This window comes from Panicum virgatum, chromosome 7K, assembly GCF_016808335.1.
Source record: "Panicum virgatum strain AP13 chromosome 7K, P.virgatum_v5, whole genome shotgun sequence".
NCBI classification, from domain to species: Eukaryota; Viridiplantae; Streptophyta; class Magnoliopsida; order Poales; family Poaceae; genus Panicum; species Panicum virgatum.
In genome coordinates, this window is record NC_053142.1 from 32,493,418 (window position 1) to 32,521,256 (window position 27,839).

Sequence of the window (27,839 nt, forward strand, 5' to 3'; positions counted from 1 at the left end):
CACACTTACAATACCATAAAACAAGACATAAAAAGAAACAAATGGAAGAACAGAAAGATTTGATAGAGGAAGATTGGAAAGAACTTGGTAGACGAATAATTTAATCTGTCGTGAATTCATATGCGTAGGGTATTCCAATGTTGTGGGTATTCCAATGTTGTGTACATTAAATTCGAACATCAGTTAAAATGTCATATAAAAATCCATATGATACAAGATTAATGCCGTCAAGTTTCCATATTTTTCCTATTAATATGTAAAAACATCATTTACATTGACAACAAGAAAATAACATAAATCATGTGTCATCACAAGTACTTCCATTATATTCCCTAATTTAACTAGCATGGAGCTATTACAGGTAATAGTCAAAGCTGTATTAAACATAAGGTTAACAAACTCCAACTAATGTTCAAAGAGTACTAGGACTCAATGACTCAACTCAGGTGATAAAATTACTTGTTCGTACATCAATACCTCCTCTTGTTGTTCCATATATTGCCGAATCCAAGCAGCTTGCGATGACCGCCCATCATCCAATGATACATTCTCCTCTCTCCGCCCACCAATTCTGATTTCCAACTGCTCAGTGCTAGCATTCACCTCCTCAGGTTCGCGACTCTGTGGCACCCAATTTTCCTTGGCTGTGGACAGTACCTTAACAGAACCTTCAGCTCCTGCAACACACACCGCCAATGCAATCAGCACATGGTTCAAGTAAATGATCAATGATGTAATGTAAAGTGTATTCTGTGTGCACATGCAGGAGAACACTCACACATCACAAATGCATGTTCAAGAGCACGCACGCAGACTGATGAGGACACAAGCCCACGCACAGAGAAATGTATGTCTACACATGCTGTACTGCTCAGTATTCACTGCCTGGAAGCACTGGACCATAAACCCTTCAAATTTCATACCTGTGCGAGAGGAGGTGGAGCTGGTGCCACCGCTGGAGAACTTAAGGGGGAGCTCATCGCCTGGCAGATTAAAGCACAACCAGTCCAACGCCGACTCAAATGTCGCCGAATCCTGCCCCCCAAAAAAAAGCACAAAAATCATCAGCTAACAGCCAATTCGAAGTTCGAACACACGGTGCACTCGGGGATACTCACAGGTATAGCGGAAAGCGCCTGCTCGATTTGCGCGGAGGTGAAGCCCTCGAGCGCGAGCTTGTCGTACACGCCACGCAGCCGCCGCGCTTTCTGCTCCCTCGACTCCCCGCGGGCCCCGGGACCGTCCGTGGGCGCCGGGGAGGGGCCCGCGGCGGCGGAGGAGTTGAGGAGCCGGCGGCGGAGGCGGCGCTCGTTCTCCGACGAGATCTGGAGACGCGGCGCCGCGGCGGCGGCGGCGGATGAGGAGGAGGAGGAGGACGAGGAGGAGGAGGGTTTGGGCTTCTGCTTCTGCTTCGACGCCGGCTGCTTCTTCTTCGGCGCCATTTGGCCTCCGCCGCGCGGGAGTGTGAGGGCGCTGCCCCCCTGATCGTCTCCGGCGACGGCGGGCTTTCGGAATTCCGGAATCGCGGGGAACTGCAGCCTGCTGCTGGGTTTAGCGCTTAGCTGGGAAGACGGCGGCAAGCGGTCTGCTGCTGCCGATATTATCGTGGGGCCCACATTACGTTCGTGGCGATTGGGCTTGGGCCTCTTGGCTTGGCTACCAGCCTTTTTCCGTTTTTCGCAAATTCTTCTCACGTAGACACGCCCGCAAATTCGACATTTCAATTTTCGAACGTTCATTTCGACTCCTATTCAAAATTTAGGTTCCCCTAAATTTTGTCATCTTATTGTTCTTGCATGGAAACGAAATATATATTAAAAAATCTTTTCGACGACGTTTTCTTATTTTCGACGAGACTTACATAATTGTACATGGGAGGCAACCAAAATTAAACATTGAACACGCACGCTTCCATCCAATAGGGAAAGCAAGGATGGAGTTGCAAATGCACGCCGGTTGAGTCGTTGCCAACCCAAAGAAACACAAACTTCTGATGAATGTGTCTTCTTTTTTTCTGACCAACCACCACTGCGCGAGTAGTCGAGCAGTCACCGCGCGCCGCCTCACACGGTCACACCGTCCACGAGGCCGACCTCCTGAGCACGGGCTTCATGGCCTTGTCCTCCTCGAGGGAGATCATGCCGAGGTGGGAGGGGTCCTCCAGCATCATCTTGGCCACCAGGTACCCAGCGATGGACCACGTCTGGAACTTCCTCGCCTGCTTCCCGACGTAGCGCCCCAGCTTGCCGTCGTAGTACTCCGGCCAGCCGTCCCTCGCCAGCCTCGCCTCCGCCAGCTCGATCGCGCGCCGGGCGATCTTGAGCCGCCCGGTCTTGATGCACGCCGCCGTGAGCAGCCACAGCAGCACTGCAGCAATTGAACAGCACAATCAATGAAAATCAATGGAGGGAAAAGAGAAAAAAGAAAACCAGTGCAGGATCGAATTGCAGATGGTGGCTGACCTGGCCAGGACCCGCCGTTGTGGTAGCTCCACCTCGTGTTCTTGGGGTCGCACCCCGTGACGGTCTGCCACTCGTGGCCCTCGATGGCCGGGTAGCAGATCTTGACGGGCATCTCGCCGACGAGCTCCTCCCAGCGCTCCTCGACGAGGTCCATGATGGCGGCGGCCTGGTCGGGCGTGGCGAGCGAGGCGAGGATGGCGACGCAGTTCCCCAGCGCGAACCACCGGAAGTCCATCCGCGCCGGGCTGACGTTGCCGACGAAGTAGCCGCCGCGGGTGGGCATGAAGTCGAGCAGCCAGTCCGGGATGGACTCCGGGTTGACGTTGAACTTGTTGACGGCCGTGTGCGAGTACTCCTCCGTCTTGTACCGGTAGATGTCGTTGAGCTGCTGGAAGTCCACCCAGAAGTAGCTCCGCACGTGGTAGCTCAGCGCCGCCAGCCGCGTCACGATCCGCTCCATCATCTCCTTCCCCTCCGCGTCCGGCCTCAGCATCAGCAGCGCGCACCGCAGCGCCATGAAGAACAGGGCCTGGATCTCGATCGGGTACCCGTACACGCCCTGCAGCGCCAGCGGCCGGCCGGTCAGATCAGCTGATGAGCTCTCTACGCTGCTTAATAAGTTACGGCCGCCGCCTTGACTTACCATCCGGCGGTCGATCATGCAGCAGCCGTCGGCGCAGAGGAGGGTGGGGAAGGTGTCGAAGCCCTCGGCGAGGCACTGGTTCATGATGAGGCGGATGCCCTTCTGGCACATGGGCGCCTCGGCGAGCGTCATGTCGCCGGTGGACTTGGTGTAGGCCCGCAGGATGATGATCCACCAGAAGCCCGAGTCGACGGGGGCCACGCGGCCGATGGCGCTCTCGCCGAAGTCCGCCACCAGCTTGTCCACGCCGCGCTTGGGGTCCTTGAGCACCTTGAAGCTCGCCGGCATGGCGCCCTCGCCCAGCTTGAACCGGTCGATCCGCTTCTCCCACCCCTGCAGCAGCAGCGTCTTCACCAGGAAGTTCCGCACCACCTCCGGCTCCCCGTTCATCAGGAACGCCAGCGCGCTCGGCACGAAGTCACGCACGAACACCTGCATACATGCATCCAGGAAAGAAATGAGCACACGCCCAACTTATAATATTCAACCGAGTGATATTCTTCCAGAGCTGTTTGTTTTGCTAATTATACGGTTTTTCAAGCATCTATCTCGATCAAAATAACCAAAGTATTTTCCAAAAAAAAATCAGAGAGAGAGAGAGGGGGGAAAGATCTCGATCGAAGTAACAGAATCCAACAACTACCCTGCACGAGCAGGAAAGTGTGTTCGACGAGCAAGGCAGCACGCCGTTGCCGTGCCGCGCGCGTACCTGGTCGTAGTTGAGCACCTCGCCGGCGGAGTGGTCGACGGCGGCGATGGTGCCGAGGGGCTGGCCGCGGAAGGACACGAGGGAGCGGCGCAGCGCGTCCCAGGCCTCGCCGACGAGCGGGTGGGGCTCGAACGAGAGCCGCGCGGAGGAGGCCGGCGTGCCGCAGTAGGACCGCAGCCCGCCGCCGGGGGAGTACATGCTCTCGTAGCTCTCCGCTCCCGCGGCGCCGTACCCGCCGGCGCCCCAGCCCCCGCGGCCGCCCGCGCCCGCGCCGGAGAGCGAGAGCTCGCTGAGGGAGCGGTCGTCGAACGAACGCTGCCGCTCCACGTTGATCCGCGGCTTGTGGTTCAGCAGCCGCGTCAGGTCGAAGTCGTCCGGGTCCGCCAGTGACGCCTGCGACGACGCCCTCCGCATCGCCGCCGCCGCCGACTCCATCTCGCACGCCGCGGCCGCCGTCGGGCGCCTGCCTGCCTGCCCGCGCGACGACGAAAGAAATAGAAGCGACTCGACCGCCTAGCTAGCCTCCCGGCGAGACGACGGCTAAGAGGAAGTGAGGGCGGAAAGCTTGGCGGAGATTGTCTATGGCTCGCCGGAGCTGGGTGTGCTTTCCCGGCGAGCGGCGAGTCGGGGTCGGGGTAGGAGCCGCGTCGCGCGCTGCGGAGGCTGGCTCTGCTCCGGCGCGGGAAGGGGGTTGTGGACTGGGGTGGGTACATAAAGGCCCTGGCGCCGGAGGATGACCTGTGGGGACGGGCAACCAGCGGGCCCACGTGGCGGGGGAGCTGGTGGTGGTCGGCGTAGGATTTTGTGCGGCCGGCGCTGAGGTGGCGCGGCGTCCGAGTGGGACTGGCTCCGCTCCGCTTGGCGCTTGCCGTTTGCGTCATTGCGTGTGCTTGCTTGGGGGTGGTTGCCTCTTGGGTGTCTGATCTGGGCCGTGTGTTGGTGGTTAGATGAAAAAATTTTCGCGTACGTTTTTCGAGAAGAGAATCTCGTACGCATGGAGTACTAAATGAAGTCTATTTACAAAACCTTTTTAGGGACGGGTGTAACTTTTCGAGACGAATCTAATTGTTGTAATTAATTGATGATTTGCTACAGTGATGCTACAGTAACTATCCTCTAATCGCGCGGTCAAAGGCCTCGTTAGATTCATCTCGAGATTTACACGGGGGGTTGTGGAGGTGGTTTTGTAATTAGACTTCGTTTGATAGTTTAAATTTTTGGTCAAAAGTGCTACAGTAAAAACGTGAAAAAGAACCAAACACGGCCCTGATGCTCATCAGGGGTGCCGGATGACTAAGGGATGACTCGGTTTCTCAACAGATTTCTCTTCGAGGATTCCCAACAGATTATGGATGAACATATAGAAGCAAGCACGCATATAGTTTTAGGAACATTTCTGCTGAGCAGTGTTTGTGGTCTTGCACGAAGTCGCCAACTCCTCTCACGGTGCAAAACCACTCAACTTGAAGAAAAGACACAAATTCTTCCGAAAGATGTTTTTTTTATTTTCTGAATGCGCCTTTGAGATCGATGTTAGATTCATCGTAGTACCTTCCGTGCAATCTTACAATCTTGTAAGGTAGGGTGGGCAGGATGGTATTGCGTTACGGTGTACTGTGTACTAGCATGGCGGTATCTGACAGAATGAGTCAATGGATCCTCAAGCTCCTATAGCGTCAGTTAAAAATTTCGTTTTGCACATTTTCCATTGATTGGAAGTTGCATTGAATACCTGATGCTGTAGATTACCCATCCGCAACGGCACCAGGCCATCTTCTTCTACAAGAAGCGGACACAGAGTTTCCAAACTCTGCTTCCTACTCCAACCTTGTAGCACCTCCGACCAACACAGGCGCTTCACTTCTGTATGTGTATGTTTACTTGACGACTGGAGACATGTGGCCATGTTTGGTTGCCCAATTTTTTCACAACAAAATGAATGTATGCATGGAGTACTAAACGAAGTTTATTTGTGAAACATTTTCATAGATAGGTGCAACTTTGTGAGCTGAATCTAATGAGCCTAATCTTAACAATCGAAATCTGGGTTGATTCCCTGACTTGGGAGCGCGCCACGTCGCCAACCGCTCCCAGCCATCGGATCGGCCCGGCCGACGGTTCAGATCGTGCACTCCTATGCCATTTTGCAAAAAACTCTTTGAACTTTAGGTAAATCAACCCGTCGTCCAGCCTCCTCCCTCAGGTAAATTAGCGAAAAAACCCTCATACTTCCCCCAAATCAACCCGCAGTCCAACCAACCCGGTTCTGGAAAATTTGCAAAGAAAACCTTAAATTTTTATTAAATCAACCCACCATCCTGAACCTTTCTCAGGATTTCTTTTAGGAAAACCCTCAGTTTTCAACTAAATTAAATCACAACACATTCTATTCGTTACTTCTACACGAGCAGCATCATACGTACAATTCGAATAACTTTATTATAGAGAAAAATTTAAAATTCAAAACGCTTTCGCCCTTCAATTGCACAAATGCTTACAAGAGATCCGTTGTACTTATGATTCAAACACAAAAACGTCTTCAAATTAGAAATTGCTCATCACAAAAGTTACTCAAAATTTAGAAAACCTAAAGCTTCACTATACAATAAAATTTCAAATTCAAAGTATTTTTTATAATTTGTTTGCATAAATGTTTATATGGATTGCCAAATTTCATGATGATTAGAAATTAAACTCCGCCCATTAAATAATTATAGCTCTCCTCCCACAATAATATACTATTTAAATAATTGCATCACAATAATAGAAAGTCTAAAATATATACTTTTTATATGTTATGCAGACCATGACACTTGCGAAAATAACAAAACGATGAATTCGATTTATCTACATTGCTTGAAAAAAATATACATTGCCTACATACAACGACTATTACTCTACCCAAAAACTAAAGTCTGCATCAACTGTAATACTAAGACGTGGAATAAGGGCCCACCGCGGCAAAACAAAGTTGCTCAGAATTTCAAAATCTACAAGTTTATTATAAACTATACAATTTCACATTCGTTCATCTGCATAAATGTTAATTCAAAACGCTTTCTCACTTCATATGCACAAATGCTTACATGTGATCCATTATTTCCACGATTTGAATACCAAAACGACTTCAAATAAAAAGTGTTTAAAATAAAAGTTGCTCAGAATTTCTAAATCTACACCTTTATTATATACTACAACTTCACATTCGTTCATCCCCATAAATATTTACGTAGGATCCTGGAACATCTTTACTAAAAAAAAGATTTGAATACAAACATTTCTAAGAATTTCATAACCCAAAGCTTTACTACATAATAAAATTTAAAAAAATGATGCCAAAAAATACTACAATCAGAAATAGTAAATATAACAAAAAATAATGGTTCCATTTGCCTACCCAAAATAATATTCTATTTAAATAATAAAGTTCTATTTAAATAATAAAGTCATGACAATAGAGAGTCCAAAATATAAGTCAACATGTAGCTAACATGAACCTAAAATACTTCGAAACTAAAAACAGGACATAGCTTACATACCAAAACATCACATGCATTTAAAAAAAATTAACATAATCTACTCAACGTTAATTACATACTGGAACAATAACTTGGCTGCGCAGCGCTGCGCATGGCTTTCTAGTCTATCTATATAACTAATCCTAGTTCATTTCCTTGCATCAGGAAGTGGCCACATCGGCAAGAATGTATGGGCCGTCGGATCGGTCGATCCAACGACCAGAAACAATTCTAGAGCATTTGACCCCATATGTGGGACCTGTGGACATGGGTCCCACATGTGGGCAACATAGGACCCGACAACGTGGGTCCCACCATATGTGGGGCCCACGGAACCAATTATATGTGGGGCTTACTATAGTTTTTCAAACAAAAAAACCTCTGAACTCTAATAAAATCAACCCACACTCTACCTAAGTCGCTCCACATAAAATCCTATGAGTTTTGGTGAAATCAATTTGCACTCCACGAACAACAAATCTACAGAAAACACCACAAGACTTCTGCAAAACCAACCCGCTTAGACGGGTTAAATCGCCTCACACATTTACACACTACATATACCACAACATTGACACGTATGATGACTGCAACATACAAACTTTCTCGCTACAGATGCATGGACGATCTGGGAACGTAAATTTGGCGAAAAACTCCTGGAACTTTGGTGAAATCAACCCGCAGTCCATGGATGGCAATTTTACAAAAAAGCCCCCGATCTTTGTGAATGTCTACAAAAGACCACCTGAACTTCAACGAAATCGACACGCACTCTATTGATGGCAACTTTATGGAAAAAAAAAACGGTCCTTGGCGAAACTAATCTGCACTCGACGAACATCAAATTCACAGAAAACCCCCTAGAGTTTTGCGAAACCAACCTCCTTAATGTGTATCTGTGACGGGTTTAATCGCCTCGCACATTTACACAATGCATATACCACAACATTGACACCTATAATGACTACCACATACAAATTTTGTCGCTACGAACGCATGGACGATCCATAGACATATTTCAACAGTCTACACCTCACACACATACATTTAACAACCCAAATCAAATTTGACCGAGCCAGTAATAAAACTTTATAACCACACATATATATATCCGTGACGGGCCTCTCGGGGGCGCCAACAGCGCAGTATTTTTCTAGTTAATCCATAATTTGCAACAGTAATGCTACAATAATCATCCTCTAATCATCCTCTAATCGTACGGTCAAAGGCTTCATTAACTACAGTACGGCTACAGTACCATAGTTGTAGATGTGATTTTGTAATTAAACTTCATTTAATATCTCTAATTAGTGGTCAAAGCTGCTAAAAGTTTTTATAATAACTTTTTCACCCCCTAGCCAAACGCGGCCATGAACTTCTTCAGCCACTTGCATCTCCAATAGGTGGAGCACATCTCGAGTCGAACAATTTAAGAAACCTAGGCCCTGTTTAGTTCCCAAAAAATTTTCTACAGTACCGTCACATCGAATCGTTTGACACATGTATGGAACATTAAATATAATTGAAAAAAATAACTAATTACACAGTCTAACTGATTAGCACGAGATGAATCTTTTAAGCCTAATTAGTTCATAATTGGATATTGTTTGTCAAGTAACAACAAAACGTGCTACAGTACCAAAATCCAAACCTTTTCGCGAACTAAACACATTCCTGTTTAGTTCGCGAAAATGTTTGGGTTTTGACACTGTAGTATTTTTGTTGTTATTTGATAATTAATATCTATTTATTGACTAATTAAGTTTAAAAGATTCGTCTCGTGCTAATCAGTTAGACTATGTAATTAGTTATTTTTTCAACTACATTTAATGCTCTATGTATGTGTCCAAAAATTTGATGTGACGAGTAGTGTAGAAAATTTTTTAGGAACTAAACAGGGCAGTTTCACATGTTCAGAACAGCGAGTAAATGCAAGTCACGTCGTGTGGGTTCCGGGCTAATAGTCTCCACACAAGGGGGGAGACGAAACGGGTATCAAACGCATCATTGCTGAAAGGGAAACCGAGTGAATCATTTGAGGAAAAAAAAAAACTACTCCGGAATGATCGTCGCGTTCGGTCAGTCATCACGCACCTAGGCACGGGACGGAATCGTGGGAGAAAGATTGCAGGCCACGGAACAGGCTCTGTCTCAATTGCCAGAGCATGACGCATGAATTCCAAGTACCACATGAAGGTCAGGGAATGCCTTGGGTCCGTGGATGCGTGAGACGGAATCACGGAGAAGAAAACGGTCAGGAACCGCGAACACAAGCTGGTGTTTCGTACCGTACGGGAGCTTGACAGTTGACACCCTAGGAGTTTGAGATGCAGAAGAACATAAAGGCCCGTTTAGTTCTCAAAAAGTTTCTCACAATATCCGTCACGTAGAATCTTCGAATACATGTATGGAATATTAAATACAATTGAAAAAATAACTAATTACACAGTCTAACTGATTACCACGAGCTGAATCTTTTAAGCATAATTAGTCCATTATTAGACATTATTTATCAAGTAACAACGAAATGTACTACAGTGCCAAAATCCAAAATTTTTCACCAACTAATCACACCCAAAAGAAGAGTCCTCCTGGTGCAGATATACGGATGCCCTGCAGTTGACACCTAGGGAATGATCGTAGTAGTTTGGCCTGACACCTTGACATGCCCTTCACGCTGTTTTTTCGGCTTGACGCCGCTGCTTGAAAACCTGGTGCTGCGCTCCGGCTTCAGGCCGGTTTCAGGATCAGAAGGCCAGGCCAGTCTTGCAGCTCATACCGTGCGCAAACCGCTGGTCCCAGGCCAAGCACGAGTTCCGCACCGGCAGCTGGGCGGCGGCCCGCCGCGAGCGGCCGCCGGCGAGATGCCGACGCCGACGGCCCGCGCGGTGGCGGAGAGGCCATGTGGCACCGCGGGGAGCTGGCTGGCTGGCCGTGGCGTCCCTTTTGACCAGCTTTGCCTTGTTATCCGGGAACCCGCGGTCCCTCGCCCGGCCGGCCGTCTGAATCCCCGCGGATGTCACGACGGCGACCGGCGGAATGATGGCCGCCCGCGCCCCGTTCGACGTGGCCGTTCGCCAGGCACAACCCAGCGGCATGATTCGACGAGCATGATTAGTCATCAAGCCGGCCGGGGTGTCACAAGTCACAACCTTGCTACTACGAATCATGGACCTCTGCGTCAATTACTCATCGTGATCATGCTATTGCTAGCTTCATGGTCAAAGGGCCGTGGGCCTTCCAGTACCTTCGCGAGGACAGGAGTATCTGGCTTAGTTATGAGGTCGCAGCTAGCTAACTCCTGCACAAGCATACGTTGCCTGCAGGCCATGGAAGCCATGGAGCACAGCCGACGCGACGGCGACCCCACGGGCCGCCTGCAGCGGATCACTGCACGCAGCCTGCTATGACGGAGGCCTAACCGAACTGACGTGCGGAGGAGGTCGGTGACCGGGTCGCCGGCCTAGGCTTTGTTCAGTTGCGGCCATAAAGATTTTGAAATGGAATATTTTCATATTTGAAATATTAAATATAGATTAATTATAAAATTAATTATAGATCTCGTCTGTAAATTATGAGACGATTTTTTTAGACTAAGTAATCTATCATTAGTACATAGTTATTGTAGTAATTAATGTAGTAATTTAGTGTCTGATCATGGTCTATAATTATGCTCGTTAGATTTAACTCGTAATTTACAAACAAACTATGCAATTAGTTTTCTATTTCGTCTAGATTTAATACTCCATGCATGTAAGATTCTCATTCGATGTGATAGTTTTGGAATTTTGAATTTCGCGAGCGCTAGCCTTCCCTTCCCTTGCGGCGCGCCGGCCGCACGTGCGCGCGCGCTAGGCACGGTGACCGCGCCCCGACGACGCGACCGGCCGCCGCTACCGACGCCGCGACCGCGAGGCTACGGCTAATCTCACCCCCGCAACTCGCGATGATGAATCGGGGGGAGCCCAGCCGACGCGTCCACCCACATGGCCACACCCGGCGCCGGCCCGCGCACGTACACTCGCCGCCGCCGGCGTCCCACGGCGCAGGGCACCTCGGCTGGCAGCTTCGCTGCCTGCTAGCATCCGATCGACTCTCTCTCTGGGTTTCTCGGGCCACTGTTCCAGTTGAGGATGGCGCCGGCGGCGCGCGGTGCCCTTGCCACCGGGGCACGGGCACTTCACCCCCGGATCAGCATTCGGTGCGTGTGCTCTGTCGTTCATTCATTCGGTGCCCTGCATCCACTCGACCTTCCGAGCAAGCGTGCGAGCACGGATGGCATCCTGGACGCTGACCACCCTCTCGCTCGCTTGGATCGGGACCCCGGCACGCACAGAGCAAGCGAACCGGGCAGCCGGTCGCGTCGGGTTTAGTCGCAGAGTACGTACGGTGCGGATGCGATGGCCAATCGGTCTGGTAGTGGGGTCGAGCAGCAGGAGTTGGCCAGATGGGTGTAGGAGCAGGGCCGCGTTTGGGGTGAGGTAGAGAGCTTCAACTTCACGGAGAGGACTGCCGAGAAGGGCGGGCGCTGTGCAAGCAGGACGTGGCAGAAGTGGAGCTGGGACACCTTTCTGTGTACACGCTGCTGTCAAAAAGGGCTTTGCGCCATCTCTACGCACGGATTCGTTTTTTTTTCTGGAATTTATCAACTGGACTGCCAAATACAGTGTTGGTTGGGAAAACTGTCAAAAGCCAAGTGCTCATTTCATATGTTCTAGTTCCATTTTAATACGCTAAACATCTATTCTGAACCAAGAGGAGTACGTTCCCAGAGTTCTACAGAGATGCAGTCATTTAGATACACAAGACAATTATAGTACTGCCCAAGATTTCGCAAGACGAGCCAAAGTAATGTAGTAGACACTAGGCCCAAGCGAAATTGGACTGGACCGCAGGAGGATTGATTCATGCACGGCCGGACAGAATCACGGAACTAACAACCAAAATTCTTTGTATCCGCAACAATCCTTTTGCAATATATCATCAATTGCTACAAAATCAACGTCGTGTTAAAATATTTTTGAAGTACTGATCTAATGGCACAAAGTTTCATACAGTAAGCATGCATATAATTTCACTAAGCGACGATCAAAATAAAAAAGTTTGACCTTTTCAAAACCTATACTAATAAGCCCTATAAAAATGGAGATTTGAGGCTAAACTCCAAAATTTAATTGTTGGTAACACGGATGTCAGCTGTAATAAACTCTCCTCTGTTTTTTTTTTCAGATTTTTTCCCAGTGAACCTATCAAATAAAAAACCAAAACCGAAGACAAAGCCTTTATTGATCAAGGTTGGCAGAGCTCCTGTTTTGGAAAAAAAAAATATCAATGAAATGGCTATACAGCTGAACCCCTGAAAAAACCTTCCTCAACAAAATGGCTTGTTTCAATGTTTTAGTGACAAACTGACAACCAGTAAGGAGCATAGCATAATATCACGCACTTTTATATATCCTGTATTAATTGTACAAAAGTTTAGTAGCCGAGTATGACGACAAATATATTTTCACAGTAAATATTTAATGCACAGGATGAACTCTGAAATGGCAGTTTCTAAAATACACAAGCAGAGGCTACTTTCTAAGCTCTAAATAACAAACGGATCGAAGGACAAAAATTAGAACTGCAAACAGGCAAGATGTAGTTGATTGCCAATAGAAATTGAAGAATGTCAGCATCAATTTCTAAAACCACACTTCTTCAGGAATCGCGTCAGTTGGAAGTTTGAGATTTAACCTCTGAGCTACATCTCCTGGTAGATCTGCCATCTTTAGTTGCAACAAGCTCCCCAAGCCTCCATCACTCTTCATGAACTCGTCTTGGCTGAGGAGTATCATCTTGCCCAGCAAAGTACACCATAACAACCAGAAGAGCAATGACAAATATAAGGATGTACAGCGAATTCATGCTGACCAGAGAGTTCAGGAAACCCATGAAAGAAGGGCCACTGACTTTCTTCTTTGTGGTTCTTCCTGCTCTGTATCCCTCCAGGAATTGGCTTATTTGGGATGCTTGGTCACCTTCTTCTAATCTCTCTGAACCATCCACCTTCACAAAGAAGCATTTTTAATTCTATCCCGGACATAGTGAATTCTCCATTTGATGATGAGCAGAGAAATAGTAGCAGTTTATATCTTAATCAAGCATCAAATTTTTCATGGAAATTAAGGTCAACAAATAGGAAATAATAAAATTATACTTTTTATTGAATCGTGCACAACCAGTAACACAGAGTAGATATTGATTACTGAGGAAGCTTTACTTACTAGCTCATACTCCTCGTTTCTATCCCACACCAGCAGCTTTGGCAGCTGTGAGCTCTTGGAAACGTCAAAAGTCTCCACAAACTCATCCCATTGCTTGATTCCAACATATCCAAACACCAAATCACGGTTCGCACTAGCAGCAGATCTCAAGATTTGTACCAGTTGTGTAGAATTTTCATCTGAATCATCCTCCAAAATTGTGAGAACAACTTTCCTCTCATCATCATTCAGCATTTTTAGTGTCTCCGTATTGATTGGGACAACCAAAGGGAGCAGGGATTGCCGTACAAAATCTTCCAACAAATTTCCTAAGTCCAAAAAACAATATCATCAGTTATGGGGAAAGCAAAATGTCTATGTATGGTATATTCAACTGGACATAAGCCGATATATGGTACTTCAAAATACTTCACAGACTAAGCATCATAACATAAAAAAATCCAATCATCACCACAAGAAAGGGATAGCAAATACCTTCAAATGGGCCATAGAATAAACTTTGTTCCTTATACTTCGGATGTATTGCAACTAGTGCTGGAACCTTATCAAAATCATAGGCTACCATGATATCCTCGGAGAAATCTTTTGCAACAGCAAACCAAGCTCTTTTCTTGTATTTCCTTCCATATTCAGCAATCAATGACTCATTCACCCCAAAACCAAGGAACATAGGAAAGCTTGTACCAGCATTCTCAACAAAGTTCTTTATCGCAGCGTCTGACTCAAGGATAGAAACATCTGGCGCAACAAACTTCTTCAGATTGCGGACAAGCTGGTCAGCTTTCCTTGAACCAGTGTATTCAATTGGGACCCCGTGGATAAAAAGCATCAGGGTAGGGAACCCACTGCATTTAGAAACTAAGAAGCATCAGCAATCTAGAAATCTATACTCAACAGTGAAACCAAAATACTTAGGGACACGAGCTTACTCTACTCCATATTTTGATCCAAGTTTCCTGTATTTGTCAGCGTTTACTTTGGCAACTACGATGGGCTCACTCAACCCTGCCAACACCGGCGCAGCTTCATCTAACTGCATTAACAAAATAGAAATTTTCAGTTTCTCAATCCAAGATAAAAGTCCCCAGCAAAAGAACCCACTGGCAGTTCCTGTCTTTTATAGAAGTTCAAGGCGTATATTTTGAGAATCTATTAATTGGCCACAAACATACTGTACTTGCGCTTAGTTTCTTTTCTTCCATATAAGCTATTCTACCTTAATTCAGGTGATGCCACACTCCTATCTCACTATTTATTGAATACCTGAACAATAACAGGCTTTGTTCAACAATCGAGCAAATATCCTGATCCTGAAAAATAGTAAGTTCTGTATTCTCCCAACTTCGCCTGCTTCACTGCTTGAGTTCATGGGACCACGCAAAGAACACGCGATCCCAGAATCCCAATCAACCGGCTGCCACAGCACTAACAGACGCAACAAGATCCACAGAGAAAACCCCACGGTGTCCCAACCCCCAACACATCCCAATTCGCATCGCATCTCGCAGGGCTAGCACCAGCAGCAAGTTGCAGGTCGGCAGGCCCAGTGGACAGGTCAGCGCTCGTACCTCGGGCGCGAGGCGCTTGCAGTGGCCGCACCACGGGGCGTAGAAGTCGACGAAGAGGAAGTCGATGGCGCCCAGGGCGGCCTCGAAGTTGCTCTCGTCCAGGTCGATCACCCGCCCGTCGCGCGGGAACTCCTCGCCCGCGGCGGCGGTGGCGCGGGCTGAGAGCGGGAGCAGCAGGAGGAGGAGGAGAGGAAGCAGCGCCGGCGGCAGGACTCGAGTCCCCATCGCCGTGGCGGGCGCTCGATTCGATCTCCGCCGCGTTGGAAGGAGGGCCACGGGACTTGACCAGCTTCCAAGGGGAAGGGGTTTATTGGGAAATAAGTTCGCATTTATCCTTCCCCCGAATCTGATTTTTTTTTTCACTTTTTCAGGGAGATAGTACTACTCTTTTTTCTTCTTCTGAATTTAAGCCCTACCTTAATTTAAGATTACATCAACGCCTTACTTTCCAACGGTTTGGATGTTGTTGCAGTATATCCTAAACGTTAAACAATAAACAGTCGGTCATTTGCCATTTAGTCCATTATTCAAACAAAATGAGTGTCTAAACGAAAAAGCGGCTGTTTAAATGGTCAAAACAATCGATTAAACAAAAACGGTGTATCATTGTGTAGTGTTTAAATGGTGTTTAAACAGGCTAAACGACTGTTTAGACGAACAACGGTTATACTTCCTCCGTCCTAGAATTATAGCAACTACGAGTAAAATAATCATAGGCACTAATAATATAAAAATATATTAATAGATTTATCATGAAACTAACATTACAATATGTAGCTTTTTCTGTTTGAAATAATATAAAAAAATATATTAGTATAGATATCATCAAACTAACTATTATAATATGTAGCTTTACCTATTTGAAATAATTTATTTTTAGAGATACTATTGGTCAGATTTAAAAAGCGTCTGACTTCGTAAAAAAATCTAAACGTGGGTCGGAGGGAGTAACAACTTTTTATTGATTCTATTAAATGAAAATTCTGAAATAATCTTAAGAACTCCATTGTTAATTTCTATATTTCTGAAACGCTCCTAAAATCGGACAGCTAAGGTAATTTTGCCTCGACCTCCAAATCCACAAGTTCGGCAATATTCTGCAGCTAAAACCTGCATTGTCACCGTCACCAGGACTTTGGTCCGGTAATGTGACGTGGACCACCACGGAATCTCATATCCAGCCCTGCTCTAATCCATAGCATCTAGCCATCTACAGTAGGTAAGCAAGTGACACCTCAAAAGGTAACACCGGGTACCCGTGCTCAGCACAAGTAGCGTGACAAGAAACCGCACAACAACAAATGATATCACTGCTGAGGTTTCTCAACAGCCTGGAAAGTTCAAGCCACGATATTATTAACAGAAAGTTGTGTCCTACTTGAAAACATGGCAAGAAACGAGGTTACAACTTCTCGTAAGAAAACATGGTAATAATAAGCAACCACCAAGGTAGAATCAAGCTTAAAACTTCACAAAATGTTGTTGAAAATAAGTCTCCAATATGTAGGCTTTGAGAGCATGATCGCTCAACCTGAGGCGGTCTTCTTCTGCTGGAAAATGACTGCGTACACGGGGACTCCAACGCCGATGCTAACTGCTCCCAGCACGGAAAGAGTCACCTTCAACCCCTGATGCTTCATCCTGTGCAAGTTGTACATGTGCTTGGCATGGAGATAGTACGGCTCATCGTGGCCGTGCCCTCCCATTCTCTTCACACCAGTGGCATGGAATCCACGAGAAGCTGGCGAATCCAAGAAAATCAGCAATCAGGGTTACTAAGGGAGAGAGAAAATAAATGAGACCACAACTTCATTTCACAGTAAAGGTAAGGAACAACCCAAAGTATAATGAATAGGCCCATGCATCCACAAATATCTACTGATCAGCAATTCAAAGTGATCTTAACAATAGAAAGTTCACAAATGCGTTAGACCTTAAAAATACAATGATCAAGCCAACCAACTAAAAGGCACTAATAGTAATGGTTCAATATCAGAAATACAATGATCAAGCCAAAAAACTAAAGTGGACTAATGTTCATTCACAACTACAATCACCTCCAGTTTCCCACCAGTCCAATATTCAAGCCGCTTTTCCATTTTCACCTCTAAAACATGCAGTCAAGGAACATAGGATTTTGAACTCTTGGCATTGATACGAATGAAATGCATAAACGAAGCTATGATTGGTTTCTTTCTGAATAAAATAGTTCGCATAATCCAATTGATGAAACCATGGGACCAGCGCACTGATTACAACCAGCAGGGTTCCAGATAGAAGGTGTGAGATCACACCTTCTAAAAAAGCATAAACCTCCTTTGCTTCGAAGGATAAATAATAACATAGCACAGCAAAAGAATAACCAGCACCCTATTTAACCATCAAGTTTTGGGACCATTATTTCTAAGTTGTAAACCCTCAAAGACCTGTCAGGTCCACGACAACAAAGTGGAATTGGACCCAAAGACCTCCAACAAATTGGCACTACTACTACAACAACAACAACATAGCCTTTTGTTGTTGTTGTTGTAGTGCCAATTTGTTGGAGGTCTTTGGGTCCAAATTGGCACTACCTCCTTTAAAACACATGAATGAACAAACTTCGGTAAGAGGCACGGTAAGCACACAAGAAGAAAAATAAAACACAAGGGCACATGCGTACTGCTCCTTCACTCTCATCTCGGGTAAATTGGAATGATACAAAAGGATCCGCAGAGTTGATATCACTGCATTGTTAACTGTTATACTTACTGACTTCTGAGTGATCAGATGCTGTAAACTCGGCAAGCCTCGATCTCAAAGGCCAAAGCCAAAAGGGCAGGCATTTCCCAATCACCACATGTAAGACCGAAATGGCAGGAAAACCTAATTCAGTGCATCGCCTTATTCATTCACCAAAATATACGCACCGACGGATCTTATAACGCCGATCGGAAGCATAGTCACAGCGGAGCGCGGACAAATCTTGTCCCCCCCCCCCCAACCCAAATACGTATTATCAACCCCAACCATTTCATCACGCGACCAGAACTATTCTCCGAGTAACCGACGGATCTACCGCCGCCCGCATCCATACCACCACGACCATCGGAAAACTAACACCCGACCGAAGCGAATCGCGCCGCCGCAACCCTAAATCGGCCCGCGGTGGGAGGTCAAGGCCCGGGGACGCGGGATCGGAGGGGCGCTTGCCTGGCTTGGACGCCTCGGCGCCGGCGGCGAGGAGGCGGATCCCGGAGCGGAGGCCGCGGTTGAGCGCCGTCGCCATCGCCGTCGCCTTCGTGTTCTCGACTGGGGTCGCCGCCGCCGGAGGTCTGGTGTGGTGGTGGGCGAGAGGGGGGTTCTCACTGTGATGATTTGTCGCGGTCGGGCTTCGTGAGGGGGTTGCGTTGCGTGGAGAGCCCGTTTGGGCCGCTTGTGTTTCCTTTCCTAAGCGAAGAGGCTCGGCCCAGTGAGCAAAGAACACTTACGCCTCCGGTGTTCAAACAAAGACGCCTTCGACATCGGAACACGTATTACAAGAGTCCGCCTTCCGCCTCAGATGACTTCGAATCGAATCGTCGGACGGCGGCGGAGTCGAGACGCCTCCCCTTCCCGGCTTCCCCGTCCCCCTCGCCGATGGAGTCGCTTGCGTCGCAAGCGAGGCCCGCGGCGGTGCTCTGGCTCGCCGGCTTCCTCCAAGCCGCGCGCCTCCACCGGGTCGTCTCCTTCTGCGCCAGGTCCCTCCGTCTCTGTTCAATACCCCCTTCTCTATCCTTTTGTTTTTTACAATTTTATTTGATTTTTGGGGGGAGAATTAGAGCTAATTGAACCCGCTCTAAGCGTCGGTTACATCCTCCGTTATTATAACCTTGTCGATTTCTGGTTGGATGCAGCTCGAGGGCACTATCCATCAGGATGGCACAGTGCTTCCTGCTGAATGGCCTCATCTTCCTGGGGAGGTACGGTGGTTCGCGATTGAGTTCGAATCTCGACTAGATTATGTGTCTGTTGTAGCTTTGGAGTGTGGTAAGACCTAAAGTTATTAGAACTTGTGAGTAGATTGTACAGTTTTGTGCTAAGTGTTGTTCTGTACAAGTTGTAGTTGTCCTTTGTGCTGAGACTACTAGGATAGCATAGCAAACACCATCAGAATGTTATGTGGTTGGAATGTTGTTATGCATTTGCCTCTGCCAGTTTGCCCGACGAACTAGTGAACAGGGTGGAGTTTGATGGGCTGTTTGGAGTTATGCAGGGAATAGTGGACATTGACTTCTCCCAGTTCTCTGTCACTTCAATTCTATTACTATGTGTTAAACATAGGGAAAATATATTATTTATAATCATGTCAGTTGTTACTTCTCAGCACTTGTTTCGTGATATTGTTTTCAATGTCCCTGCCTATCCTATTTTTGTGTTGTTTCTCTTGAATAAACTTCTAAACAATTCTGTGCTTCATAGCTTGCTAACCCTGAAATCGGTGGTCATTCCGACTCTATTGTGGATTCTACCTGAGCAATGCAATCAAATGGGTGGACAGCATCTTTGTGATCACAAGGCAGCTATAGCTATTTATTCATTCTTACGCTCGGGCCTTGTTGAGATTTTTTATGTAAGCGCTACCTTTTATATGCAGATATGTTTTTTATTTGTAAAAAATGTTACTGATCATGTTTCTGTTCTTGGTATTCCCATTAACACTCAAATTTCAAATCTATTATGGTGCACTAAGTTATTCAATTTGCATTGAACGGTACATGATTTATTGATGTTAGCTAGCTAATGTGAAATTTAATATTTGGATTACATTTTTATTTTAAGAAACATGTGTGGAATAACAGATATTGGTGGACACTTACCTTTGCAATAATTCATGTAAATAGAACGTGAGATAGGAAGACCTGTTCTTTCGTAGCAATAAAGGTTGACGAATCATAATACATGTTATTTTGTTAAAGCATCACTAATGTTTTCCTAGTGACATACTTGGCTCTCCATATGCTGCAAAGTTTTCTATGGCATGCACCACTAGTTTGCAGGATGCCTTGGGACAAACTATCAAATTCTTATCAATTTACCATAACTATCTCCCTTAAAATAACATTTACTGTTACTAGCTTATCTAAGAATAATGCTTACTGTTACTATCATGTCATGTACTGCTTTATAATATGTGTGGCATCGGCACTGTAATCTCCGTGTTATTCTATCACATTCTTTTCTTTAAATATTTATGCATTGCATATTATTTATTATAACATTTTGGTTTCACATAACTAAATATCTATTTCAGGTATTTTGGTTTTATCCACTTTACGTCTTCAGCTTCATATTAAGTACGCTTTGGTATGTTTAATCCTTTTCAATGCATGATCTCTAACTTCTATTGTACTGCCAGAAAAATTGTTTTCTTCTTTCTGCAAGTACGCTGTTGGTTTCATGGTTTCAGTCAATAATAGAGCTAATAGCTTACAGTTTCTGGTTTAAAAATTGCCCATTTTCTCTTGCTAATGAAGTAATATGTTCACTATAGCAACTATGGTCCAATATTCCAGCTAGCTGCGCAAGCACCTTGTTGTAGCCAATTGAAAATTTGTTTTTTGGGTGCACCATGACACGATAAGTAGATTTACTGTTTTTCAGTATCTGGGAGTAACATGATTAGAGTAAATCTTTCTATGCGTAAGTTTGTTATTTGCTTTCGGAGATATGTATTTAGCAAACATTGGAACATTTATATATTTGCAACAGGCAGGTAAATTTGCCCAGTCTATGTTTTCTTAAAAAAAACACAAGTGTTGTCTGTTGCTGAATTCTTGGTTAGGTTTCAACAGCACATGAAAACAGAGCTAGATTTGGTCTTTGAAGTTTTAATTTTGATTATGTGGAAACTTATTCTTGTATTTAATGAAGTCACCTGTTGTTACAGGTATGGATGCACATTTTGTTATCATCGAATTATGCATATTTCAGAGACTAAACAAGGGAGCACCCTGTTATCCCTTTTGTGATGCGGACCATCTTATGTCAGGTATAATGACATTGCCAAGCATGCTTTGGATGTTGTGAAAAGGAAGAGCCTGGATTCAACTCGAGCGTTGAATGCTCACAACATAACTGAACCAGAAGACCAACCTGAAGGATTTGACAGGTAGGTGTGTTCATGTGGAAATGGGTAGTTCCTGATTGCTGCTCTGTTGCTGATTATTTTGATATTAGGGTTGCACTTGGTATAGGGGAACAGGTCTATTCAATCCTCCTTTTGACCATTTTCTTTGTTGAGGTATGATGCTATGTTCCCTTCATGTATCATTGGACACACAATTCAACAGATGATATCTATTTGAACTTCATTTCTCCCGGTCTTATTGGTTTGTCATTTACTGTTTTCCATATATTTGCATGAAATGCCATGCAGGTTTCAGTGATTGGTTATGTACCTTACTTTGGCAAGGCAATGAACTTCCTGCTGCTGTCATTGATGTATGCCTACTATTGCTTCGAGTAAGTATGTCTGAATCTTGTTCATCATTCTTCCAACTATTCTTTTTCAGTGTGTGTTGCATTTGCAGGGTTATTTACATAGTTCTGTTACCTTGAACTTTGGTAAACTTTTTGCCAGGTACAAGTGGAACTTCTTTGCAGTGAGTCTGAATAAAAGGCTTGAGTTCTTTGAATCAAATTGGGCCTTCTTTGCTGGATTTGGTATGTTGACAATTCATTATCTGACAACTACATATTTTGTACACATTTTGTCTGTTTGAAATGACGTAATCCATTTTACATGTGTTTGGGTATTTTTGTGGCAAGCGTTCACACTTTTAGGTTGTTATTGAAGTGTTTCCATGATTATGGATTACTAAATCTTTTTAGCTGTTCAGCTTGTTCATACATTAAAACAATAGGCGTTACTTTTTGCACCAAGTTGAAACCGTACATAAAAAGGCCGTACCAGTGCTGAAAGCTCCCACACAAGATGTTCATTATAAGTTCCAAATGTAAATTGACAACCATTTGTCTCATAGGCTCCAAACCATTCAGAACTATTTTCTTGCTGTGATTTGGGAAACTTCAATTGTACTTTAGGTTTTAGTCAAATACCTTGTGTAAATGAGCATTGTTTTTCCTTTCCCTTACCTTTTTATGTAAATTGCTTGCTTTATTGACATCATATTGTTTCTTCATATTCTTAAATAATCTATATGCTCTAGCTGGTTTTTGTGTAATTTTGACATATTGTTGGTTGTTCCTATGTAGGGGCTCCATGTGTTCTACCAATTTTCTTCTTCTCTCCTCTTACAAGTTATGGACTTATGGCCATACTTTACCCGTTGGTAAGGTTAAAAACTTTTCAGTTGCAGTTCTTATTTTTTGACGTTTAAAATGTTCTCTTTTGGTACATTACATATGATAAATTTAAGAGTTTCCAATCTTCAAAGGTTTTACACTGTTTCCTTCTTTGTCAAACACGCGCAGTCGATTTTTATGATATATAACTGCATTCGAGTTCATTGCTGTGAAAATTGTCAGAAACTCACTAGTGGTTTATTGTTGGACATAGCTAATAGATAGTACATTAAGTTGCACCATTTGTACATTTGCTTTGTGGCTAGGAAAAGGAAGCTGTACATTGCTCATAAGTTGCTGCAGTTTTTTCGTTCACAAAAACAAGTTGTTTGATGATACCATTTTAGATTATTGGAAGGAATTCATAAGGATTCAAGGATGAAATACTTCTGCAAACATACAGTTTTAGAAGGCTTCATAAGATCCAATACTATGAGTTGGTTTGACCCTCTTGTACAGTAGCTCTAGTTAGCTTCTTTCTGTCTCCTTGCTCTCTATTTCTACTCTTTTTTTTGCTCCCTGCCTTTGGGCATCTGTACATTTTTCCTTTTTTTTTCTTTATATACCACAGCATGTTTCTTCGCTGCTGTTTTACCTTAAAAAGAAGAATTCATAAGTCTGCATGTAGTCTATATTTAGCTGGAAACTTGTACTAGATGAGACCTTGCAGCCTCCATTTTGAAAGTATGATCATATTGTAATTACACCATGCCTTCCTAGAATACAAGCACTGAACTTCATGGCACATAAGATTTGTTTGTATGGGAAGAAGAAGAACAGCAATGTACACTTGTTATCAATTGTATGTTCCTTGTTTTGATGTTCTCTCTGTTTTCCACTTGTTTCCCTGGAGGAGCTTTGAGATATTGAAATTTCCTCTTTCCAGGGTGAAGTCCTTGCCTCATAGATTATATACTCTTTGGATTAGAGTGCTTTAAGACATAGTAGGACTGCTCGTTATTTGTTTTATGATTGATCAAACAAATATGCAGCAAATTCCGGGAGTCCAACTTGACAACATTGCTTTTCCAGTTTGTCTTGACTGCTGCAGGCACTCAAGCTGAGCAAGTAATTGATGAACTGAGAACTGCACATGAAGGGAAACTACAAAGAATACCTGTGTTCTTTGTTGCAAAGCGACTAACGTGAGCTCCCAACTTTCCCTTCATCAGCGGGCGTTCGGTTCCCTTTCAAGTAGCGAATTTCATAAGCAAGTCATGCCTAGTTGATATGTTTCAGTCTTTTTCCAAGTTTTGAGCCTCATGGTTTTCTCAAGCACTGTTACTTGCATAGTTGATGTTCAATCTTTTTCCAAAGTTTTGAGCGTCATGGTTTTCTCCAGCACTGTTACTTTGGTTGGTACCAAAGGGGCCTGATATTAACAGTTCAAAACATGTCTAAAATTGTGGTACCTACAGGACACAGGCACTGCAGCTGTTTCCAGTGGTGCAGAAAGAAGAATGAAAGATCCACAATAATACTCAAGGAAAGATGCCACTGGGTTGTGCTTATCACAACGCTGCTGTTTCAAAGAAGATGCTGCATTGTGCTTGTCACAAAGCTGCTTGTTGATAAGCTGCCCGACTCTCCATAATGCGGAATGGGCTGTATATATTTTCGCACACTGTAAATACCCTGTAACACTGCTGCTGTAACATACATACATTTCTGCTAAATGGAAGCTTTGAGGGGGGGGGGGGGGGGGGGGGGAGGGAGGTACCGCGTTGTCTACATGGTACCCACCCATATTTATGTACTCTATTTATGTGCATACGAATTGCATCTTCTCTCTCCATCCATTTACTGGTGTCAGTTGTAGATTTGGTACCAGAGTTTCATACATTTGCTCTCATTTTACACCAACTAACTGCACGAACGCATTGGTTCATCTTGTTTCGGTTTCAGACGGTTTCTCTGTATCTGGTTCATTAATTGCAGGCATTGTTCAAGAATGAAGAATATGACAGTGATTAAGTATGTGCCCAGCTTAAAGTTGCTTTCCTTCCCGTTACTTCACATTCTTGTAGACTGATGGAACATGAAGTGGCACGAGAACTAATACCCATATGACATTTTAATTAACGCACCACTCCTGTACCCGTTGGTGTTGATAGTTTCTAGTAATGTTGTAGCATGCAAGTTTCCAGTGATGCCATTGAGGTATCTGCCCTCTAGGATTAAATCTCATCGTTGTACTAAATCGGCGCATTGTGCCTGTACTTTGGTAGTAGCCACTTAGAAGGCTCGCTGAACTGTTAGTTGCTCGCGTCCTGAAGCCAAACTGTTTATCACACCTGTTCGCCTAACCACTCTTTTATTAAGGTCAGGTGATGTGCAGGGACTAACCGTATTATCCTATGCTTCATAAATTTCCCATGGTCCTAGGAGTATCTCCAATAGTTGCTCATCCTCTAGAAAAAGAAAACATTGAAATTTCTTGGTGTTTTCAGCTGAATGGATGGTTGATGGATGCTGTAGCCTCTATCATTGAGGGCTAGCCGCTGCCGACACCGACCCTGGATGCCGTTCCTTGGTTTCAGCTGGGCACAACAAAGCACCACAGAATTGTCCTCTGCTGCCTGAATTTATAATGAAAGCCGCCCCTGAGATTATCAGGTCTAATTAGACGCCGGACAAGGCCCAGGTAGGAGTGGTAAAGGGCCTAATATTTTGAACTAGAAAATCTAAGAGTAATTGGTTTGTGGGACATCCTCAAATGGTGATTTTGTGCCGCGCACACTCCATACTTCGAATTTGTGCACAACACACTGTGATTCTATATTTTTGTCTCCAACACACCGCAGCACATAAAAAGACTTCTTTGCCCTTGCAAAAATCGGGCCCACCGTCAGCTCTCTCCCTCTCCTTCCTCCTTTCCCTCCCCGTACCTCTCTCTCCCTGTCCTCCCTCCGCCGCGCACGCACCGGCAGCGGTGCTCGCTCCCTCTCCCGACGCCGCTCCTCCCTCCCTCCCTTGTCCCCCTCACTTCCTCCCCGGCCCTCCCTCTCTTTGGCTCTCCGCGGGGCCGGCGCCTCCCCTGCTCCATTAGCCGAGCGCCGCCGGGAGCTCGCCCTCTCCACCGCAGAGGACAGCGTGCGCGGACGGCCCGGCTCGAGCTCGACGGCGGGCGCCGCGGCGGCCATGGCCCGCGGCCCTCCTCCCCGACGCGGTCGCCCCCGAACCCCGGCGTCCCTCCTCCGACCTTCCTCCCTGGCGGCCCTCCCCGTGCCGGCCTTCCTCGTCCTTGCGGGCCGGAACAGCGGCGGCGCATGTGCGGGAGGGGGGAGGAGGAGCAGGGGCGCCATCCCTCCGTCGCGGCGCGGCAGGCGGCCTCCGGCGTTGCGCCCTCGGGCAGCGGCGGCGGCGGCGCGTCGAGGCGGTGGGACGGAGCAGCGACGCCCGTCCTGCTCCGGCAAGCAGGGGCGCCGGCCGTGGAGCTCCCTCCGTGCGGCGGCTCGCCCGCCCTCTGCCTCTCCTCACCTCGCCGGGCCGCGGCGCGTGGCGAGCAAGGCCGGCGCGGGCGCGGCGTCGCGGCGAGCAGGGCTGGGCGGCGGTGGTGCGGCGGAGTGCGCGGCTTCGGGGCGAGCCGGGGAGAGTTGACGGGTGGGCCCGGTTTTTCAAGGGCAAAGAAGTCTTTTTATGTGCTGCGGTGTGTTGGAGACAAAAATATAGAATCACAGTGTGCTGTGCACAAATTCGAAATATGGAGTGTGCATGGCACAAAATCATCATTTGAGGATGTCCCACAGACCAATTACCCAAAATCTAAAGGCCGGGCCCTAAAAGGGCCGGACTCTAATCTTATACAATTTTAAATTAAATAATTTAAGAGCATTGTTGGGTTGTGAAGAGGCTACTAGGCCATGGCCCATTACCACACCCCTGGGCCCAGGATTCCATCAGATCGTCCAGCTCGCATCGTCTGCTAGTAGCTTCTTGTCTGCTCATCCTCTCTTCCTCGTACGTGAGTACGCCGCGACCATCCATGGCGTCCCGCTTTAATGTTTCTATTGCTTCCACATGCATAATAATTAACATGTACTAGTGCGTACTAAAATACGGCTCCACGTACGCCATCATTTTTTATAAAGGGGCAAAATAAAAGAAAGACATGCAGCAGAATACGTACAAGCAGAGGCTGACTAGCTAGCCTGTGGTGAACAGTAACCAATGTGGGTAGCTTTGTCCATTCCCTTGGCGCCCCTTTTGAACAAGCAACTTGTACGATGATTGGTTCTCAAGCTTAAGCTGGGGTGGAATCTTAGTTTAATTTAGCAATCTCCATCCAGGAGGTGTATGCTGCTGGACCCTGCCTGATGCCGCTGCCTCGAGTGTGTTTTCCATCTAATTGCTGGCAGCTGGAGCTGCTCCTATTCTTTCTTCCTTTCTTTCTTGCGTTCATGCTGGCTGCACATTCTATTCCTCGCGACTCGCGTACCATGCTGCCATCCACCAGTGCTCCGAGTACTCACTGCGTTCGGCAGGCTGGAATTGGAGGCTGGAGGTGGAGTGGTGTGAGAGAAAAATACTGTTACTTGGCTGGTGGCTGAAGCCTGGAGCTGGAGCGATGTGAGAGGGAAAAACTGTAGCGCTGGAGGGCTGGAGACCAGCCGAACACAGTGACTATCACACCAATTACGTGATGTGCCTGATGCCACCAAACGCACTGCACGCTAGTGCCGCGTCATTTAACATCCAGCGTCTAATAAGCCTCATCGGAGCGCGGGGATTTTTCTCGTGTTCCTGCAGGACCTAACTGAATTGCTTTCTGCATAATTCTTGTTTCCTGCATTCCATTTCTAACTTCCCAATGCAAGATGTGGGGTCTGGCCGTCTGGATGGTAACAAAAAAAATCCAATGCTCCAAATGATTCGGCATTAATTGGTTGTTGTTATGCCGAACCCTTTGAGATTATTCATTAATATCTCGGACGACCTCGAGCTGAACGAAGCTGAGATAGGAGTAGGTATCATGGTGGAGCCGCAGCACTACACTCTGGGCGCACGCACAGGCAGATTTCAGGTCGCAGGACCAGCACCAGTCCTAATAATAGTGTGTGTGTGTGTGTGTGTGTGTGTGTGTGTGTGTGTGGTTCGTTGATCCTTCAAGCCTGTTCAGATCATGTAGCTAAATAGCTAATGGCATCTCCAATATCTTCATGGGGTTCGTTGCGCTATTGCTAGCTAGTACTCCTGCACTGCATTATAATCTACTCCTGTTTCGCCTTTGCTTTGCTGCTGGTAGCCTGCACGCGTCATGCATGCACACACATCCGCACGACTGCAGAGTGCAGACTGATGCCCATTACCATCCAGGCACATCCATGGATCATCGATGTCATAA

The 27,839-nt window shown here is 46.1% G+C and overlaps 5 protein-coding genes across 10 annotated transcripts in view; 1 reads left to right on the plus strand and 4 right to left on the minus strand.

Annotated features, from left to right (window-relative positions):
• Positions 1-1,535, minus strand: part of LOC120641011 (DExH-box ATP-dependent RNA helicase DExH7, chloroplastic-like) — a 29,560-nt gene extending 28,025 nt beyond the window's left edge. For all 3 annotated transcript variants that reach the window (XR_005662108.1, XR_005662107.1, XM_039916960.1), the window contains exons 1-3: positions 1,119-1,535; positions 924-1,035; positions 478-677 (exon numbers count right to left, since the gene is read on the minus strand). Coding sequence is in view for 1 of the 3 variants with exons in the window: in XM_039916960.1 (XP_039772894.1) it covers positions 478-677; positions 924-1,035; positions 1,119-1,442 (636 nt within the window). In the remaining 2 variants the exon portion in view is untranslated. The remainder of the gene's footprint in view (positions 1-477; positions 678-923; positions 1,036-1,118) is intronic.
• A 248-nt stretch (positions 1,536-1,783) lies between these two features.
• Positions 1,784-4,494, minus strand: LOC120641012 (cytosolic invertase 1-like). The gene is made up of 4 exons (XM_039916961.1): positions 3,815-4,494; positions 3,106-3,537; positions 2,463-3,021; positions 1,784-2,367 (listed from the first exon to the last, which is right to left on the minus strand). Exons 1-4 carry the CDS (start codon positions 4,247-4,249, stop codon positions 2,072-2,074), a joined length of 1,722 nt encoding a protein of 573 aa, XP_039772895.1. The 5' UTR covers positions 4,250-4,494; the 3' UTR covers positions 1,784-2,071.
• An 8,261-nt stretch (positions 4,495-12,755) lies between these two features.
• Positions 12,756-15,472, minus strand: LOC120641013 (protein disulfide isomerase-like 5-2). The gene is made up of 5 exons (XM_039916962.1): positions 15,170-15,472; positions 14,531-14,634; positions 14,076-14,446; positions 13,602-13,909; positions 12,756-13,383 (listed from the first exon to the last, which is right to left on the minus strand). The coding sequence occupies exons 1-5, from the start codon at positions 15,392-15,394 to the stop codon at positions 13,135-13,137; spliced, it is 1,257 nt and encodes a 418-aa protein (XP_039772896.1). The 5' UTR covers positions 15,395-15,472; the 3' UTR covers positions 12,756-13,134.
• A 999-nt stretch (positions 15,473-16,471) lies between these two features.
• On the minus strand, positions 16,472-18,600 carry LOC120641015. Of its 2 annotated transcripts, XM_039916968.1 has the most exons (3): positions 18,580-18,600; positions 18,362-18,509; positions 16,472-16,910 (listed from the first exon to the last, which is right to left on the minus strand). In XM_039916968.1, the coding sequence occupies exons 2-3, from the start codon at positions 18,435-18,437 to the stop codon at positions 16,696-16,698; spliced, it is 291 nt and encodes a 96-aa protein (XP_039772902.1). In that variant the 5' UTR covers positions 18,438-18,509; positions 18,580-18,600; the 3' UTR covers positions 16,472-16,695. The 2 variants fall into 2 exon arrangements, with proteins under 2 accessions (XP_039772902.1, XP_039772901.1); XM_039916967.1 differs by having other exon boundaries at positions 18,362-18,583.
• A 75-nt stretch (positions 18,601-18,675) lies between these two features.
• On the plus strand, positions 18,676-24,358 carry LOC120641014 (protein EI24 homolog). 3 transcript variants are annotated; one of them, XM_039916965.1, is made up of 11 exons: positions 18,676-18,888; positions 19,045-19,110; positions 19,610-19,760; positions 20,442-20,494; positions 21,180-21,299; positions 21,368-21,431; positions 21,567-21,652; positions 21,771-21,853; positions 22,406-22,482; positions 23,528-23,640; positions 23,914-24,358. In XM_039916965.1, the coding sequence occupies exons 1-11, from the start codon at positions 18,788-18,790 to the stop codon at positions 23,957-23,959; spliced, it is 960 nt and encodes a 319-aa protein (XP_039772899.1). In that variant the 5' UTR covers positions 18,676-18,787; the 3' UTR covers positions 23,960-24,358. The 3 variants fall into 3 exon arrangements, with proteins under 3 accessions (XP_039772899.1, XP_039772897.1, XP_039772898.1); XM_039916963.1 differs by lacking the exons at positions 18,676-18,888; positions 19,045-19,110 and having other exon boundaries at positions 19,117-19,760; XM_039916964.1 differs by lacking the exons at positions 18,676-18,888; positions 19,045-19,110; positions 23,528-23,640; positions 23,914-24,358 and adding an exon at positions 22,762-23,315 and having other exon boundaries at positions 19,117-19,760.
• Positions 24,359-27,839: the final 3,481 nt, after the last annotated feature.